General features: G+C 44.7%; 1 protein-coding gene across 2 annotated transcripts in view; it reads right to left on the bottom strand.

Moving 5' to 3' along the window:
- The window catches only part of ubxn11 (UBX domain protein 11), an 85,028-nt gene extending 71,681 nt beyond the window's left edge, over positions 1 to 13,347 (bottom strand). For both annotated transcript variants that reach the window (XM_078567206.1, XM_078567207.1), the window contains exons 1-3: positions 13,146 to 13,347; positions 7,260 to 7,297; positions 5,311 to 5,412 (exon numbers count right to left, since the gene is read on the bottom strand). In XM_078567206.1, coding sequence (XP_078423332.1) covers positions 5,311 to 5,412; positions 7,260 to 7,297; positions 13,146 to 13,219 — 214 coding nt within the window. In that variant the 5' untranslated portion in view covers positions 13,220 to 13,347. The remainder of the gene's footprint in view (positions 1 to 5,310; positions 5,413 to 7,259; positions 7,298 to 13,145) is intronic.
- Between the last annotated feature and the right edge of the window lie 5,934 nt (positions 13,348 to 19,281).

The following is a 19,281-nucleotide window of genomic DNA, read 5'->3' as shown; positions in this document are numbered from 1 at the left end:
AGGAAAATGTTGGAGGTCAGTCATCTCAGCTCCAGGACATCACTGTAGGAGTTTCTCAGGGTAGTGTCCTCAGCCCAACCATCTTCAGCTGCTTCATCAATGACCTTCCTTCCATCATAAGGTCAGAAGTGGGAAGGTTCGCTGATGATTGCACTATGTTCAGCACCATTCGCGACTCCTCAGATACTGAAGCAGTCCATGTCCAAATGCAGGAAGACCTGGGCAATATCCAGGCTTGGGCTGACAAGTGGCAAGTAACATTCACACCACACAAGTGCCAGGCAATGACCATCTCCAACAAGAGAGAATCTAACTATCACCCCTTGACATTCAATGGCATTAATATCACTGAATCCCCCACTATCAACATCCTGGGGGTTACCTTTGACCAGAAAGTGAACTGGACTAGCAATATAAATACTGTGGCTACCAGAGTAGGTCAGAGGATAGGAATCCTGTGCCGAGTAACTCACTTCCTGACTCCCCAAAGCCTGTCCACGATCTACATGGTACAAGTCATCAGCGTGATAGAATATTCTCCCTTTGTCTGGATGAGTGCAGCTCTAACAACACTCAAGAAACTTGACACCACCCAGGACAAAGCAGCCCGCTTGATTGGCATCCCATCCATAAATATTCACTCCCTCCACCATTGATGCACAGTAGCAGCAGTGTATACCATCTAAAAGATGCACTGCAGAAACTCGCCAAGGCTCCTTAGACAGCACCTTCCAAACACACGACTACTGCCATTTGGAAGGACAAGGGCAGCAGACACATGGGAACACCGCCATCTGGAAGTTCCCCTCCAAGTCACTCAGCATCCTGACTTGGAAATATATCGCCATTCCTTCACTGTCGCTGGGTCAAAATCTTGAAACTCCCTTCCTAAAAGCAATGTGGGTGTACCTACACCACATGGACTGCAGCAGTTCAAGAAGGCAGCTCACCACCACCTCCTCAGGGGCAATTATGGGTGGGCAATAAATGCTGGCCTAGCCAGCGAAGCCCACATCCCTTGAATGAATTTTTAAAATTGTAACTATTTGAGGCCCCAGCACTGATACCCGTGGCACACCACTCATTACATCTTGTGGCACACCACTCATTACATCTTGCCAACCATCTGACTTCATGTGCAACTCCCCCTCCCCAATCTTGTGAATCACAAAAAGTTAGTATGCAGGTACAGCAGTTAATTAGAAAGGCAAATGGAATGTTGTCATTTATTGCAAGAGGAATGCAATATAAAAGGAGGGATGTTTTGCTGCAGTTATACAAGGCATTGGTGAGACCACATTTGGAGTACCATGTACAGTTTTGATCTCCTCGCTTAAGAAAGGACATAATTGCATTAGAAGCAGTTTAGAGAAGGTTCACAGAAACATAGAAACTAGGAGTAGGCGATTCGGCCCTTCGAGCCTGCTCCGTCATTCATTATGATCATGGCTGATCAACCAACTCAATAGCCTGCTCCCGCTTCCTCCCCATACCCTCTGATCCCTTTTGCCCCAAGAGCTATACCTAACTCCTTCTTGAAAACATACAACGTTTTGGTCTCAACTACTTTCTGTGGTAATGAATTCCACAGGCTCACCACTCTCTGGGTGAAGAAATTTCTCCTCATCTCAGTCCTAAATGGTCTACCCCATATTCTCAGACTGTGACCCTTGGTTCTGGACTCCCCCACCATCGGGAACATCCTTCCTTCATCGACCCTGTCTAGTCCTGTTAGCATTTTATAGGTTTCTATGAGATCCCCCCTCATTCTTCTGAACTCCAGAGAATATAATCATAATCGACTCAATCTCTCCTCATATGTCAGTCCCGCCGTTCCAGGAATCAGTTGGGTAAACCTTCGCTGCACTCCCTCTGTAGCAAGTACATCCTTCCTCAGATAAGGAGACCAAAACTGCACACAATATTCCAGGTGTGGTCTCATCAAGGCACTGTACAATTGCAGCAAGACATCCCTGTTCCTGTACTCAAATCCTCTGGCTATGAAGGCCAACATACCATTTGCCTTCTGTACCGCCTGCTGCACCTGCATGCTTATCTTCAGCGACTGGTGTACAAGGACACCCAGGTCTCATTGCACATTCCCCTCTCTCAATTTATAGCCATTCAGATAATAATCTGCCTTTCTGTTTTTGCTACCAAAATGGATAAACTCACATTTATCCACATTATACTGCATCTGCCATGCATTTGCCCACTCACTCAGCTTGTCCAAATCACACTGAAGCATCTCTGCATCCTCCTCACAGCTCACCCTCCCTCCCAGCTTTGTCTCATCTGCAAATTTGGAGATATTACATTTAATTCCCTCATCTAAATCATTAATATATATTGTGAATAACTGGGGTCCCAGCACCGATCCCTGCGGTACCCTACTAGTCACTGCCTGCCATTCGGAAAAAGACCCGTTTATTCCTACTCTTTGTTTCCAGTCTGTCATCCAGTTTTCTATCCATCTCAATACACTACCCCCAATCCCATACGCTTTAATTTTACACGCCAATCTCTTATGTGGGACTTTGTCGAAAGCCTTCTGAAAGTCCAAATAAACCACATCCACTTACTCTCCCTCATCAACTCTACTAGTTACATCCTTGAAATATTCCAGTAGATTTGTCAAACATGATTTCCCTTTCATAAATCCATGCTGACTCTGTCCGATTCTGTCACTGTTTTCCATGTGCTCAGCTATTAAATCATTTATAATGGACTCTAGAATTTTCCCCACTACCGACGTCAGGCTGACAGGTCTATAATTCCCTATTTTCTCTCTGCCTCCCTTTTTAAATAGTGGGGTTACATTAGCTACCCTCCCTCCAATCTGTAGGAACTGTTTCAGAGTCTATAGAATCTCGGAAGATGACCACCAATGCATCCACTATTTCTAGGGCCACTTCCTTAAGTACTCTGGAATATAGGTTATCAGGCCCTGGGGATTTATCGGCCTTCAATCCCATCAATTTCCCCAACACCATTTCCCTACTAATACTGATTTCTTTCAGTTCCTCCCTCTCACTAAACCCTGTGTTCCCCAGCATTTCTGGTATGTTATTATTGTTCTCCTTTGTGAAGACAGAACCAAAGTATGTATTTAGTTGGTCAACCATTTCTTTGTCCTCCATTATAAATTCCCCTGTTCCTGACTGTAAGGGACCTACATTTGTCTTCACCAATCTTTTTCTCTTCACATACCTATAGAAACTTTTACAGTCAGTTTTTATGTTCCCTGCAAGCTTACTCTCGTACTCTATTTTCCCCTTCTTAATCAATCCCTTGGTCCTCCTTTGATGAATTCTAAACTGCTCCCAATCCTCAGGTCTGTTGTTTTTTCTGGCCAATTTGTATGCCTCTTCCTTGCATTTAATACTGTTTCTAATTTCCCTTGTGAGCCATGGTTTGGCCACCTTTCCTGTTTTCCTTTTGTGCCAGACAGGAATAAACAATTGTTGCAGTTCACCCATGCACTCTTTGAATGTTTGCCATTGCCTATCCACCGTCAACCCTTTAAGTAACATTTCCCAATCCATCATAGCTAACTTGCACCTCATACCATCGTAGTTTCCTTTATTAAGATTCAGGACCCAAGTCTCAGAATCAACTACGTCACTCTCCATCTTGATGAAGAATGCTATCATATTATGGTCGCTCATTCCCCCAAGGGGCCTTGCACAACTAGATTGCCAATTATTTCTTTCTCATTACACAATACCCAGTCTAGGATGGCCTGTTCTCTTGTTGGTTCGTCAACGTATTGGTCCAGAAAAATATCCTATATACACTCCAGGAATTCCTCCTCTACAGTATTGTTACTAATTTGATTTGCCCAATCTATATGCATATTAAAGTCACCCATAATTAAGATGTTCCTTCATTACATGCGTCTCTACTTTCCTGTTTAATGCCATTCCCAACATCGCTACTACAGTTTGGGGGTCTATATACAACCCCCACTAACGTTTTCTGCCCCTTGGCGTTTCTGAGCTCTACCCATACAGATTCCACATCGTTGGAGCTAATATCTTTCCTCACTATTGTGTTAATTTCCTCCTTAACCAGCAATGCAACTCCACCACCTTTTCCTTTTTGTCTGTCCTTCCTAAATACTGAATACCCCTGGATGTTCAGTAGTTCCCATCCCTGGTCACCCTGCAGCCATATCTCCATAATCCTGACTATATCATACCTATTTACATCTATTTGCGCGGTTAATTCATCCACTTTATTGCGAATGCTCCTCATGTTAAGGCACAAAGCCTTAAGGCTTGTCTTTTTAACATTACTTGTCCTGTTCCCACTATTTTTCACTGAGGCCCTGTTTGATTCTTGCCCTTGATTTCTCTATCACTTTTCTTATTCTGCTTTCTGTCTTTTGTTCTTGTCTTTGATTCCCCTCCTCTGACTCCTTGCATAGGTTCTCACCCCACTGCCATTTAAGTTTAAACTCTCCTCAACCACTCTAGCAAATATTCCCCCTAGGACATCAGGTGTAACCTGTCCAGTTTGTACTGGTCCTACCTCCCTCAGAATTAGTCCCAATGCCCCAGGAACCTGAAACCCTCCCCTTCACACCATCTCTTCAGCCACGTATTCATCTGATATATCCTGCTATTTCTACTCTGACTGGCCATTCTTCACTTGACTGATTCCTGAGATGAAGGGGTTATCCTATGAGGAAAAGTTGGACAGGTTGGGTCTGTATCCATTGGAGTTTGGAAGAATGAGAGGCCATCTTAGTGAAACAGCTAAGAGCTTGAGGGGACTTGAAGGGTGGATGCTGCAAGGATATTTCCCCTTGTGGGAGAGACTAGAACTAGGGGACACAGTTTAAAAATAAGGGGTCTCCCATTTAAAATGGAGATGAGGAGAATTTTTTTCTCCCAGAGGGTTGTGAGTCTGTGGAAGAAAGAGACTTAGTCTACTTACAGAGTACTTTCCAATTACTGCTAATTACAGACTAAACTAGATTTTCCAAGAACAAGATTAACACTTTAAACTTCCCCAGTCACCAAACTCTCAAGTACGCACTCAGTTTCAAAGCTGCACTCATTTACTGAGTTAGATTCTTGATTGACAAAGGAGTCAAAGTGTATCGGGTGTAGGAAGGAAAGTGGAGTTGAGGACACAGTCAGATCAGCCATGATCTTATTGATTAGCGAAGCAGGCTTGAGAGGCTGAATGGCCTACTCCTGCTCCTAATTTGTATGTTCGTATGTTCATTGTTTGTGTGTTCATGTGTTCGTAAGTTCATGTTTGTATCTCCGTCCTCAGTGTTTCACAGTCCTTGAGTCATACCTTTTGTCTTTGATCTTGATGATGAGGAAGAAGTAGAAGCTGTTGAGGAGTGTGGCCATGATAAAGGAGGCAGGATCTCAGTCAGCAATGCAGCCTCATCATCTGCTGGAAGAGACAAATGTTTTAAGGGGCCAAAACAGCAAGGGTTAAATACTGAGTTTCTTCAACACCGTCTCAACAACGTACCTTAATGTGCACATCAAAACTACCTTATCAGGCAAGGCAGTCAGAGTACAATGATCAATATGTGTTGAGTGGAATCTTGTTCCTTTCTTGGTTGGGTTTTCACCCTCCTGTTGATGTGCATTGAGCTCACACAGTAGGAACATTGTTGACTTCACAAGGTGTGCAGAGAGCTCAGCACAAGTGCAAAAACATTGTTTCCAGTACAAGACTCCTAAGTCCACACTTACACACATTTAGCAAAGCAATCACTGCTGTCCATGAAGCAGGGTAGAGAGAGACTCTGGAGTTAAACTGGGAATCTGGGGGTAAAGTCCACAAAAGGGTTTTAAAGGAGGCTCTTGAACCTAAAGGGTCAATTGGAGGCTTTTTAAAAAAAATTAACAAACAGAAAAAGCAACCAGTCCACCAATGTGGGAGAGGTTCTAAAGGGTGGCCTTTGGCTGCAACTGCCTCCAGGCAGGCAGAGAGGGCCTGTACACCTGCCTGAGCACTGGCCCTCTGGCCTTTGCTCAGTGCCTGATCCAGACAGTTGAACTTCTCCCCATCACACCGGGAAACTGGAGGCCAACTGAAAAATCCCAGGCAGCCTCCAATCACAGTGCTTACCCACAATCTTGATTAGTCCAACTGGTTGCCAAAATGGCCAGTGCCAGGAAGGGGGTCGGGATACTGACATACTGGCCGGTTACGGTATTTTTGGACCTCATCCAACTCTGTTGCTTACCTCGACGGGACCTGAATGTTGCCATCCAGCCCCATCTCTCTACCACTTCTCTTGACCCTTGCATTTCTGTGTTGTCACACTGTTTTTCCAATATCCAATTGTGAAAACAGGTGAAAAGGGAGACAGGCAATCCTTTTAGGTCCCTGGCAGGCTACAAAAATATGTAATACTTTTATTGCAACCACCCGGGTGTGATGTGGAAGGAAACTGTAATGGACCACTGCGCTTCCCAGCATGCAGCACAGCGTAAGGCCATTTGGACTACCATCCTGTGCATACTCTTTGGTAAGGCTATCCAATTTGTCCTACTTCCCTGCTCTTTCACTATTGCCCTGTAATTTTTTTACCTTCAAGTATTTATCCTTTTATTTTGTCTTTTGACTATTACTATTGAATCTGCCTCCATCACCCTTTCAGGCTGCACATTCAGTTCAAAGCAATAAGTAAAAGGTTTCCTCATGTTGTCTCTAGGATTTTTTGACAATGATGTTAAATCTGTGTCCTCTGGTTACGGACACTTCTGCCATTGGAAACAGTTTCTCCTCATTTACTCCTTCATAATACATTCGCAATTTTGGATGCCTCTCTAGCAAATCTCCTCCTCTAAATCTCTCTGTTCTAAAGAGACCAACCCCAGTTTCTCCAGTCTCCATACAACAAAATAACAGTAGACTACACCATTACTAGGGAGAAGCATGATGGAGGAGTCAGAGCCGAGCTCCATCTTGCCTGCACCAATATGCACACCGGCATTTTTCAGTAGAGACCATAACAATGATCGGGAGTGGCAGCCCTTGCTGACCTTTGCCTCCCCAGTCCAGTGGTCAGTTTGCTCAACACAGACAGGAGTCAATCCCACACCGGAAAGTGTCACTATCCACAGGACCATTAGACAGGATGTGGTGATAACCTCTAATGATGCAGAGCCACAGGTTGGCCCGGGCAGTGAGACTATTCAGCAGCTTCTGTTGGCTACTGTGGCAATAGTATACATCGGGATTAGATATTGAAAGTCTCTGTGAAAGTTTACCTTCCTTACCTGTGTAGCAGTCCTTTTCAAAGTACACTTCTCGCTTGCTGTGGAAAACACACCAAAAGAAATTAAAACAATAGGCCCAATGAGGCAGTACTGACAGCTCCATTCTTTCTCTATTCCACGAATCAAATAGAAAGAGGAAAAATATTTCTGAACGTACAAAATGAAGAATAACTATATACAATTACAATTGGTTCACAATTGGTTTAGAGGTGTTAGCTGTGTCTCAATAGTAATTCGACTCTGAGCCAGGAGCTTGTGGATTTAAGCCCCTATTCCAGAAACTTGAGTCCCATAATTCAACTTGACATTCCCAGTGCAGTACTAAAGGAGTACCACACTGTCAAAAGTGCCACCTTTCTGATGAGAGATTAAATAAGTGACCATGAATGATCTCATGGCACTATTTGAAGAACAGGTGAGTTCTCCCCAGCGTCCTGCCCAACATTTATCCTTCAAGCAACATCAGTGAGACCAGTCATTATTTCATTGCTGTTGAATTTACTGGACACAAAATTAACTGCTGTGTTTTCCACGTTACAACTGGGACTGCAAATTCAAAAGTACTTCAATGGGTGTAAGGCGCTTTCAGATGTCCCAAGGCTATGAAAGGAGCTTAAAAAATGCAAATCTTTCTTTCTTTTACAGAACACCATAAAGCTACTAGACTTTATGACCCCATGGTTTAAACTCTAGCCTTTGACCATACAGCTGGAGTTCTTTCTCCTGACTGTTACCCATGGACAGGTGCTCTATGCGTGAGGTTGGATCAGTTCAAATGTGATGCCTCCAGAGAATGATCAACACTCATTGCCCAGACTGTCTCTTAAAGATGATATAGTGGGGAAACGGGGGGCAGGGGGTGGAGAGAGAGAGAGACAAACAGTACTTCTGGAACCAGGAAAGGGGAGAAGATTGGATTGTTGACAGGCAATTACTATCCACTTGGTCTCAAGAAAAAGGAAATAATGTTGAAGTTAAAAGGACAGCTGAAAATACTAATTTTGAATGATTAGAAAGTATTATTCTGAAGTGAAGACAATCGTGAAAAACATTAGAATTCTGCCATTATGAGCAAACAGGAAGACAAAAAATATTGATGTGCTGGGGAAGGGAAGGTGAAATTTCTCTTTTGCTGTTGTGCAAAGTTAGCAATAGCAAAACCACAGCCTGTCAGTTAGTCTGTAAAACAGGATGGGGTAGGATGCTGATTCACTGTCAGCCATATCTTACAGGAAAGCTACTCCCTAGGTGTTGTGTGACAGTGTTGAATTTAATCACCTGCACAAATAATTTTTACATAAATCCAAGTTTCTTACTATGAAATCCAATAGGGAATTCAGAAGAAATTTCTTTACCCAGAGTGTGGAACTTGTTAACACAAGAGAGGCTGAGGCGAACAGCATTACTACATTTAAGGGGAAGCTAAATAAACACATAGGTTGATAAGGTGAGATGAAGTTGGGGGGTGTGGTGGGGGGTGGCGGGAGGGGGTAATGGTGGTTGGGAAGAAGCTTATGAGCAGCATAAACCCCAGCATAGACCAACTGGGCCAAATAGCCTGTTGCCATGCTGTACATTTGATGTAATTCTATCTAATATAACATTGGGAATGGTTATTGATGGGTGGTTGATATTTCACATGGCAGTGTAGAGGCTTTATTGACTTATCTGCAATCTGTCCTCTCATCCACTGGTGGTGAGAGAAAGTAAAAAAGCAGAAAATCTCTTGAAAATGAGTAAGTGTTCATGCTGCACAAAAACACCTCACACACAGTACAGTTAGCCAAATTAAAAGTGTTATCTTTATCCAGTGGAGCATCCTCATTTCTGAATCAGGAAGCCTTCCTCTACAAACTTGAGCATGTAATCTTGGCTGACAATTCATGGCAAGTGTTGCACTGTCAGAGGTGCCATCTTTCAGATGAGATTTTAAAGATCCTATCGTACAATTGGAAGAGCAGGGGAGTCTTCCCAGGTGTCTTGCCCAAAATTCGACCCTCAAACAACATTACTAAAACAGATTAGCCTGCCTTTGCTATCATTGCTGTTTGTGTGATCTTGCTGGCTTTCCTTAATAACAACAATGATTCACTTCAAAGGCACTTCACTGGCCGCAAAGCACTCTAGGAAATCCTCAGATCCCAAACAAATAGTTGGGGCCTCAGTTCAAAATCTCATCTGAAAGACAAGAACCTCAAACGTTAACCTAGGATCCACTCTTTGCTTCATGTACACACTCATCCTCCTTAATTTCAAACTAAATTTCCCTTTCATCAGACTCTAGGATACTATCAGAGTCCACAAGCCCCACAGGCGCAGTTTGAGGATCATATTCTGTGAAATGATAATACATATATTTTTCCATGTAGCCGGGGAGAAATCCAGAACCAAAACTGCATGCTCGGACTGCAAGCCAAGTGCTAGTATTTTTAGTAAGAATCTAAATGCTGCCTATTCATTCTCTGCGTGACATAATGTCCATTGAGGAAATTGGAATCTGTGGTTATACTAACTTCCTTAGTGCACATGACAACATCCCATAGATCCTTCTGTCTTAATATTAATACACAAGATCGTACAGACAGGTAGATAAATTGTATTTATGTAGCACCTTTCATGACCTTAAAACATGCCAAAATGCTTTACAGCCAATTAAGTATTTTTAAGTGGAATGGTTGTTGTAATGTAGGAAATACTGTAAGCTCCCACAAACAACAATGAGATAGCTGACCAGATAACCTGCTCTTTCTTTTAAATTGATCTTAGTTGAGGTGTAAATTTTGGCCAGGACCCCGGGGGGAACTTCCTTACTCTACTTCCAATAATGCCAAAAGAACTTTGATCCTTGGCACCTCTGACAGGGCAGCACGCTTTCAGTACTATGTGATGAATTAGTTTCTAATCGACATGATCTTTGCGATCTTGGCTTCACTTCAGTGAGCACAAAGGAATCGGAATACTGGAATTTCTTCCATTTTCGAGGAGGCGGGGAGCTCAGAGATGTTGTAGAGGAGCTGGGGAGGCTGGCAAACCACCCAGTCCCAGTTAGAGCATAAGACATAGGAGCAGAAATTAGGCCATTCGGCCCATCGAGTCTGCTCCGCAATTCAGTCATGGCTGATAAGTTTCTCAACCCCATTCTCCCGCCTTCTCCCTGTAACCTTTGATCCCCTTACCAATCAAGAGCCTATCTATCTCAATCTTGAATACACTCAATGACCTGGCCTCCACAGCCTTCTGTGACAATGAATTCCATAGATTCACCACTCTCTGGCTAAAGAAGTTTCTCCTCATCTCTGTTCTAAAAGGTCTTCCCTTTACTCTGAGGCTGTGCCCTCGGGTCCTAGTCTCTCCTACTAATGGAAACATCTTCCCCACGTCCACTCTATCCAGGCCTTTCAGTATTCTGTAAGTTTCAATCAGATCCCCCCTCATTCTTCTAAACTCCATCGAGTATAGACCCAGAGTCCTCAAATGTTCCTCATATGTTAAGCCTTTCATTCCTGGGATCGTTCTCGTGAACCTCCTCTGGACCCTCTCCAGCGCCAGCACATCCTTCCTGAGATACGGGGCCCAAAATTGCTCACAATATTCTAAATGTGGTCTGACCAGAGCCTTATAAAGCTTTAGCACACATCCCTGCTTTTATATTCTAGTCCTTTCAAAATAAATGCATTTGCCTTCCTACTACTGACTCAACCTGCAAGTTAACCTTAAGACAATCCTGGACTAGAACTCCCAAGTCCCTTTGCTCTCCAGATTTCTGAATTCTCTCCCCATTTAGAAAATAGTCTATGCCTCTATTCTTCCTACCAAAGTGCATGACCTCACACTTCCCCACATTGTATTCCATCTGCCACTTCTCTGCCCATTCTCCTATCTTTGTATCATCTGCAAACTTAGCTAGGATGCCCTCAGTTCCTTCATCTAGATCATTAATGTATAAAGTGAAAAGTTGTGGTCCCAACACTGACCCCTGAGGAACTCCATTAGTCACCGGCCGCCATCCTGAGAAGGACCTCCTTATCCCCACTCTCTGCCTCCTGCCAGACAGCCAATATTCTATCCATGCTAGTGCCCTGCCTCTAACACCATGGGCTCTTATCTTACTGAGCAGCCTCCTGTATGGCACCTTGTCAAAGGCCTTCTGGAAGTCCAAGTAGATAACATCCATTGGCTCTCCTTTGTCTAACCTACTCGTTACCTCCTCAAAAGAATTCTAACAGATTTGTCAGGCATGACCTCCCCTTGATGAAACCATGCTGACTTTGCCCTATTTTACTATGCACTTCCAAGTATTCTGAAATCTCATCCTTAATAATGGACTCTAAAATCTTACTAACGACCGAGGTCAGGCTAATCGGCCTGTAATTTCCCGTCTTTTGCCTCACTCCCTTCTTAAACAGGGGGTTACATTAGCGATTTTCCAGTCCTCTGGGACCCTCTCTGACTCCAGTGATTCCTGAAAGATCACCACTAACGCCTTCACTATCTCTTCAGCTATCTCCTTCAGAACTCTGGGGTGTAATCCATCTGGTCCAGGTGATTTATCCACCTTCAGACCTTTCAGTTTTCCTAGCACCTTCTCCTTGGTAATGGCCACCATACTCACCTCTGCCCCCCGACTTTCTTGAACTTTGGGGATGTTACTCATGTCTTCCACCGTGAAGACTGACGCAAAGTACCTACTCAGTTCCTCCGCCATTTCTTTGTTCCCCACTACTACTTCTCGAGCGTCATTTTCCAGCGGCCCAATGTCCACTTTTGCCTCTCTCTTGCCCTTTTTATATCTAAAAAAACTCTTGCAATCTTCTTTTACATTACTGGCTGCTTTACCCTCATATGTAATCTTCTCCCTCCTTATTTCTTTTTTAGTTGTCCTCTGTTGGTTTTTGTAGGCTTCCCAATCCCCTGGTTTCCCACTGCTCTTCGCCGCTTTGTATGCTTTCTCTTTAGCTTTTATGCTGTCCCTGACTTCCCTTGTCAGCCATGGTTGCCTCGTCCTCCCTTTAGTATGCTTCTTCTTCCTAAGGATGAATTTTTGCTGTGTCTCCCAAATTACTCCCAGAAACTCCTGCATTGCTGTTCCACTGTCTTTCCTGCTAGGCTCATCTCCCAGTCAATTCTGGCCAGTTCCTTCCTCATGCCTCTGTAGTTGCCTTTGTTCAACTGTAATACCGTTACATCTGATTCCAGCTTTTTCCTCTCAAATTGCAGCTTAAATTGTATCATATTATGGTCACTTCCTCCTACGGGTTCCTTCACCTTAAGCTCCCTTATCAAATCTGCCTCATTATACATCACAAAATCTAGAATTGCTTGTTCCCTAGTGGGCTCCACCACAAGCTGCTCCAAAAAGCCATCTCGTAGACATTCTACAAATTCCTTTTCTTGGGATCCACTACCAACCTGATTTTCCCAGTCTACCTGCATATTGAAATCCCCCATGGTGACTGAAACCTTGCCTTTCTTACACGCCTTTTCTATCTCCTGGTGTATCTTGTGCCCCACATCCTGACTACTGTTCGGAGGCCAGTACATAACTCCCATTATGGTCTTTTTTTCCTTTGCGGTTCCTCAACTCTCCCCGCACAGATTCTACATTATCTGACCCTACGTCATTTCTTGCTATCGATTTAATTTCATTTCTTACTAACAAAGCAACCCCACCCCCTCTGCCAACCTGCCGATCTTTTCGATAGGATGTATATCCTTGGATATTTAGCTCCCAGTCCTGATCCCCTAGCAGCCATGTCTCCATGATGCCCACCACATCATACCTGCCAATTTTCGTCACCCAGTACCTTCTTTAAATGGAAATAGAGAGCAAACACTGTGGGTCTTTGAAGGAACAGAATGGAGGAAGGAGCGAGGCCTCTCACTCACCTGTGATCCTGCAGCTCCGGCAGGAGCAGCGAGACTTTCCTTAACTTTCCTAGAGATGCAAGTGGGGAGCTCATGGTATTCACAACACCCACTTCTCAGATCCACTTACTCACCCTGCCACTGACCACTGGGCAAGATCCTATCTCACACTGACCACTGCCCAAAATCCTGCCCCACACTGACTAGTGCCTCAGTCACTCTCTTCCAGGCAGCACAGTCCTCTCCCTCCCTCCCTGACCACTGTCTCCAGCTATCCGGTCCCCAGTGCTCCAGCCCTAGGCGGGTTACTCTGCCTTCGGTGCTGGGCAGTGTCCGAGACTTCAGCCCCGGCCGCCGCATTGTTTACTGTGTTGCTAGGAAATGCAGTAAGCAAGCAGCTGATTGGCAGCGCTGAGACCCGACCAGAAATAAAGGTGTAAACTGATTGGCGAATCCCAGTATCCAATCACCAAGCCACCTTCACTCAATCAAAGGCCTAATTTTTTTTAATCCAATCACAGAACAGGCGTCTTCAGCCAATCAGAAACCAAATTTCCTCACCCAATCACAGACCAGTCATCCCCCCCCCCCCCCCCGTCCAATCACAGTCAACCTCGTCCAATCACGGACCAGTCATCCCCATCCAATCGCAGACCAGTCACCCTCATCCAATCATAAACTGGGCAACTCCATCCAATCATAGACCAGTTATCTAGACCCCCCCCCCCCCCCCCCAATCAGAGAAAAGCATCTCCAACCAATCATAGGTCAGTAAATCCCCCAATCAGAGACAGGCATCTTCACCCAATTGTTGTCCAAGGGTCCGGACTTGCAGGGTCCAAGGGTTTGCAGTTAGAAACCAAACATCTTCACCCAATCACAGACCAGACATCTCCATCCAGTCAATGACCAGGCAGCAGCACTTAATTAGAGGCCAAGTATCTTCAGACATTAACAGAAAATGCTGGAAAAGCTCAGCAGGTCTGGCATTATGTGTGCAGAGAAGAACAGAGTTAATGTTTTGAGTAGACTCTAACCGTTAACTCTGCTTCTCCCTCCACACATGCTGTCAGACCGGCTGAGATTTTCCAGCATTTTCTGTTTTTATTTCAGATTTCCAGCATCTACAGCATTTTGCTTTTATCTTCGGACTTTTACTGATTGGGCAGAGTTACAGTCTTTACCAAATGGTTCACTTGTGCTCAGCTTAAAATATAAATCTACTCAGAAATAAAGCTGAAACTTTACTTAGTCATTGTTGTCATCTACAATCCCTCGAAAGGAAGCCTGGTGTCTGCCAGGCTTCATAATTTGTGTGTCCTCAGATCAACTCAGCAGGCCAATCCTGGAGCCATAGATCTTTGGCAGAGAAGACAAGAGTTACCCTGAGGAAGTAAAGACAGAAAATGCTGGAAAAACTCAGCAGGCCTGGCCAGTATCTGTGGGGAGAAAGAGAGTTCAAATCTTGAGTCCAACATGACTCCATTCCATTTTCTGTTTTTATTTCAGATTTCCAGCATCTGCAGTATTTTGCTTTTAGCTACCTTGAAGAAGTGGGTTCTCGAGTCAGGGTTCTGCCCGCTCACCTTCCTTATCAGCGCTTTTCCTTAGAGTTTATGTGGTCAGTTTTCAACTATTTTGTGGCTTGTTTAATGAGGCCTTGCTACATAGAATGATTTGTGGCAAGTTCCTCCCATGTATCGATGGTTAGTCATATTTTAGTGTCACACACAGAGCAGCTTCACCGACAAGCAAACATGGCAAGTTTACCAATTAAGGTATTAAGTTTAAGGCCTCAGCTATGGCTTAGTAAGTTAGCATGTTTGACTCTAAGGTTAAAGGCTGTGGGTTCAGATCTCACTCTGGATACTTGAACACAAAACCTAGACTGACACTCCCAGCACCATTCTTTTGGATCAGTTTATTTTTAATTCATTCACAGGATGTGGGCATCGCTGGAAAGTCCAACATTTATTGTCCATCTCTATTTGACCTTGAGAAGGTGATGGTAGGCCACTTCTTGAACTGCAGCATTCCATGTAATGAAGTTACTCCATGGTGTTGTAAGGTAGGGAGACCCAAGATTTTGGCCTAGTGATGATGAAGGAATGGCAATATATTTCCAAGTCAGGATGGAGTGGGGGAGTCAAAGAGCTGTGGAGAAGAGTCATAAGGGCTCGAAACGTTAACTCTGCTTTATTCTCCACAGATTCTGTTAGACCTGCTGAGTTTTTCTAGCATTTTCTGTTTTTGTTTCAGATTTCCAGCAGCTGCAGTATTTTGCTTTTATCTTGATTATATTCTGTACCTGTTCATGATATTTTAATGAGCTATGTACCTGGACTGCCAAGTGTCCTTGGACCTCCACTGTTTCAAGCTTTTTAGGATTTATAAACCCTGTTCTATCCTGAAGACCTTACATTTCCTGAAGTGAAATCCATTTGCCACAGTTTTGCCCATTTGCTGAATTCATCAATATCTCTTTGTGATATTATGCTTGCATTTAAACTGTTTACAATACCCCCAAAATTAGCAAATTTCGATATGTGGCTTTCTAATCCCATCATCTAAGTTGTAAGCAAATGCAGTGAATAGTTAAGGATCCAACACAGATCCTTGTGGAACACACTAGTCACATGCTACCAATTAGGATACCTGCCCATTATCTCTGCTCTCTGTTCCCTGATGCTCAGCCAATTTCCTAACCAGGTCAATAATTTATTGTCAATTCCATTGAGTTTTGACTTCAGTTAATTTCTTTTTTCTACTCATTTACGGGATGTGGGCATCGCTGGCTAGGACAGCATTTATTGCCCATCACTAATTGCCCTTGAGAAGGTGGTGGTAAGCTGCCTTCTTGAACCACTGAATTCCATGTGGTGTAGGTACACCCACAGCGCTGTTAGGAGGGGAGTTCCAGGATTTTGACCCAACGCCAGTGAAGGAACGGTGATATATTTCCTAGTCAGAATGGTGAGTGGCTTGGAGGGGAGCTTCCAGGTGGTGGTGCTTCCGTGTATCTGTTGCCCTTGTCCGTGATGCCAAAGAAGCCTTGGTGAGTTCCTGCAGTGCATCTTGTAGATGGACACTGCTGTCACTGTATGTCGGTGGTGGAGGGAGTGACTATTTGTGGATGGGGTGCCAATCAAGTGGTTGCTTTGTCCTGGATGGTGTCAAGCTTTTTGAGTGTCGTGGGAGCTGCACTCATCCAGGCAAGTGGAGAGTTTTCCATCACAGTCCTGACTTGTACCTTGTAGATGGTGGACAGGTTTTGTGGAATCAGGAGGTGAGTTACTCGCCAGAGGATTCCTAGCCTCTGACCTGCTCTTGTAGCCACAGTATTTATATGGCTAGTCCAGTTCGGTTTCTGGTCAATGGTAACCCCAAGGATGTTGATAGTGGGGGATTCAGCGATGGTAATGCCATTGAATTTCAAGGGGTGATGGTTAGATTCTCTCTTGCTGGAGATGGTCATTGCCTGGCACTTGCATGGCACGAATGTTACTTGCCACTTGTTAGCCCGAGCCTGGATATTGTCCAGGTCTTGCTGCATTTGGATATGGACTGCTTCAGTATCTGAGGAGTCGCGAATGGTGCTGAATATTTTAAAATCATCAGTGAACATCCCCACTTCTGACTTTATGATGGAAGGAAGGTCATTTATGAAGCAGTTGAAGATGGTCGGGACTAGGACACTATCCTGAGGAACTCCTGCAGTGATGTCCTGGAGCGGAGATGACTGACCTCCAACAACCACACCCATCTTCCTTTGTGCTAGGAATGATTCCCACCAGCAGAGAGTTTTCCTCCTGATTCCCATTGACTCCAGTTTTGCTAGTGCTCCTTGATGCCACACTTGATCATATGCTGCCTTGATGTCAAGGGCAGTCACTCCCACCTCACCTCGGGAGTTCAGCTTTTTTGTCCATGTTTGAACCAAGGCTGCAATGAGGTCAGAAGCTGAGTGGCCCTGGTGGAACTCAAAATGAGCGTCAGTGAGCAGGTTATTGCTAAGCCAGTGCCACTTGATAGCACTATTGATGACCCCCTTCCATCACTTTACTGTTGATCGAGAGTAGGCTGATGCAGCGGTAATTGGCCAGGTTGGGTTTGTCCTGCTTTTTGTATACAGGACATACCTGGGCAATTTTCCACATTGCCGGGTAGATGCCAGTGTTGTAGCTGTACTGGAACAGCTTGGCTAGTGGCGCAGTAAGTTCTGGAGCACATGTCTTCAGTGTTATTGCCAGAATATTGTCAGGGCCCACAGCCTTTGCACTATCCAATGCCTTCAGCCGTTTCTTGATGTCACATGGAGTGAATCGAATTGGCCGAAGACTGGCATCTGTGATGTTGGGGACCTCCAAAGGAGGTTGAGATGGATCATCCACTTGGCACTTCTGGCTGAAGGTTGTTGCAAATGCCTCATCATTTGCACTGATATACTGGGTTCCTCCATCAATGAGGATGAGAATATTTGTGGAGCCTCCTCCTCCAGTGAGTTGTTTAATTGTCCACCACCATTCATGACTGGATGTGGCAGGGTTGCAGAGCTTGGATCTGATCTGTTGGTTGTGGAATCGCTTATTTCTGTCCACCACTTGCTGCTTATACTGTTTGGAATTCAAGTAGTCTTGTGTTGTAGCTTCACCAGGTTGACATCTCATTTTTAGGTGTGCCTGGCGCTGCTCCTGGCATGCCCTCCTGCATTTGTCATTGAAGAGGGACTTTGTCAAATGCCTCTAGAAGTCCACATAAATAGCATCCATAAACATTCTCCAGCCCACTATCTTTGTTACTGTTTGATCAGGTTCAATCAGATTTGTCAGGCATGAGCCTATCCTTTTCAAAGCCTGTTAGTTCTCTCTGATTAGCTGAAAATTTTTAATGTATTGTTAATAACTGCAACAATTAACCTGAGGATGTACTTTACAGCAATTGGCCTTTGGGACAGGGCAGTTAAAAACAATTTTATCTTACCAGCAGATTAGTACAATGGGTGGTCATCTGGGCCTCCTGGCAGTTTTGAACCGGCAGATTTTCATACCATTGAAATGAATGGAATGAAAGTCATGTGAGTTCAATAATGTGCGGCAGATACACCCTACCAGTTATAGCCCACTGAGATGAAGAAAATTCATCCCAGTGTATAAGTCTATTAATAAGATGGACCTTTATCTTATGGTCCATGCATTGGCTTCTTTTCCTATCCACGCACCATTACCTCTGGTGTTCCCTAAGGATCTATCCTTGGCCCAGTTCTATTTCTTATCTGCATGCCGCCCCTCAGTGACTCCCTTTGAAAGGATGTCAGATTTGACATGAAGGCTCTTAGCTCCACCATCTCTCTTGACCACTGGACTGTCTCTGATTTGTCACAGTACTTGTCTGACACTGAGGGTGGAATCACCCCAGATTTGCATTAAGTGCGGTCTCAGGGAGGAAAAAGGATGTTTTACCCACTGGCCGCAATGGCGGCTTTTCACGACACATCGTCCCAATCCCGCCTCATTACTCATGCATTCCCGGGAAATATGCCGGGTCTCTGGCCGGACGTCCTCTCATTCACCCGCCCCGCCATCACATCAGGCCTTCAGTAAACCGGGCGCCATATTTAAAGGCTGCCCCTACAAAGACTTAGCACTCTTCAAGCGATAGGAAGCTGCTGTGAACTGATGGCTGCCAAAGGGATCTTTGCTACCCCCAGATTTTTGCTTAAATGCTACCCCCAGATTTGGCGATGCCTCCCTTGAGTGCCCACTGGATGCGGTGGAGGCCCACGGCAATGTGCACTCTGGGTAAAGGCCAGCAAGCAAGGTCGCCAATTGTGCATGGGATGCAGTGGCAGCGGTGGTCAGCCCCAGTGCCCCGCAAAAGAGGACAGCCATCCAGCGCCAAAAGAGGATAAATGCCCTCATCCCGTTCCACCAGGATAAGTCACTGTTCTCATCACTCTCAACTCTCACACTCACAAACCCAGCACACATCCACAGGGATCTCACACTTCAAGGGATGACACCACTAACTCTCACACACCCTCACATCTCCATCAGGCTCATATCCTCTGGAGCTCATGTTCTCATCCCATCCATGGCTCCACTCACCACACAAACATTCCACGCAGGGCCATGTGTCCTGCTCACACTCTCTCCGTCTG

This window comes from Cetorhinus maximus, chromosome 21, assembly GCF_964194155.1.
Source record: "Cetorhinus maximus chromosome 21, sCetMax3.hap1.1, whole genome shotgun sequence".
Lineage (NCBI taxonomy): Eukaryota > Metazoa > Chordata > Chondrichthyes > Lamniformes > Cetorhinidae > Cetorhinus > Cetorhinus maximus.
Note: the sequence above shows the minus strand (reverse complement) of the source record. Positions and strands in the feature narration are given on the sequence as shown.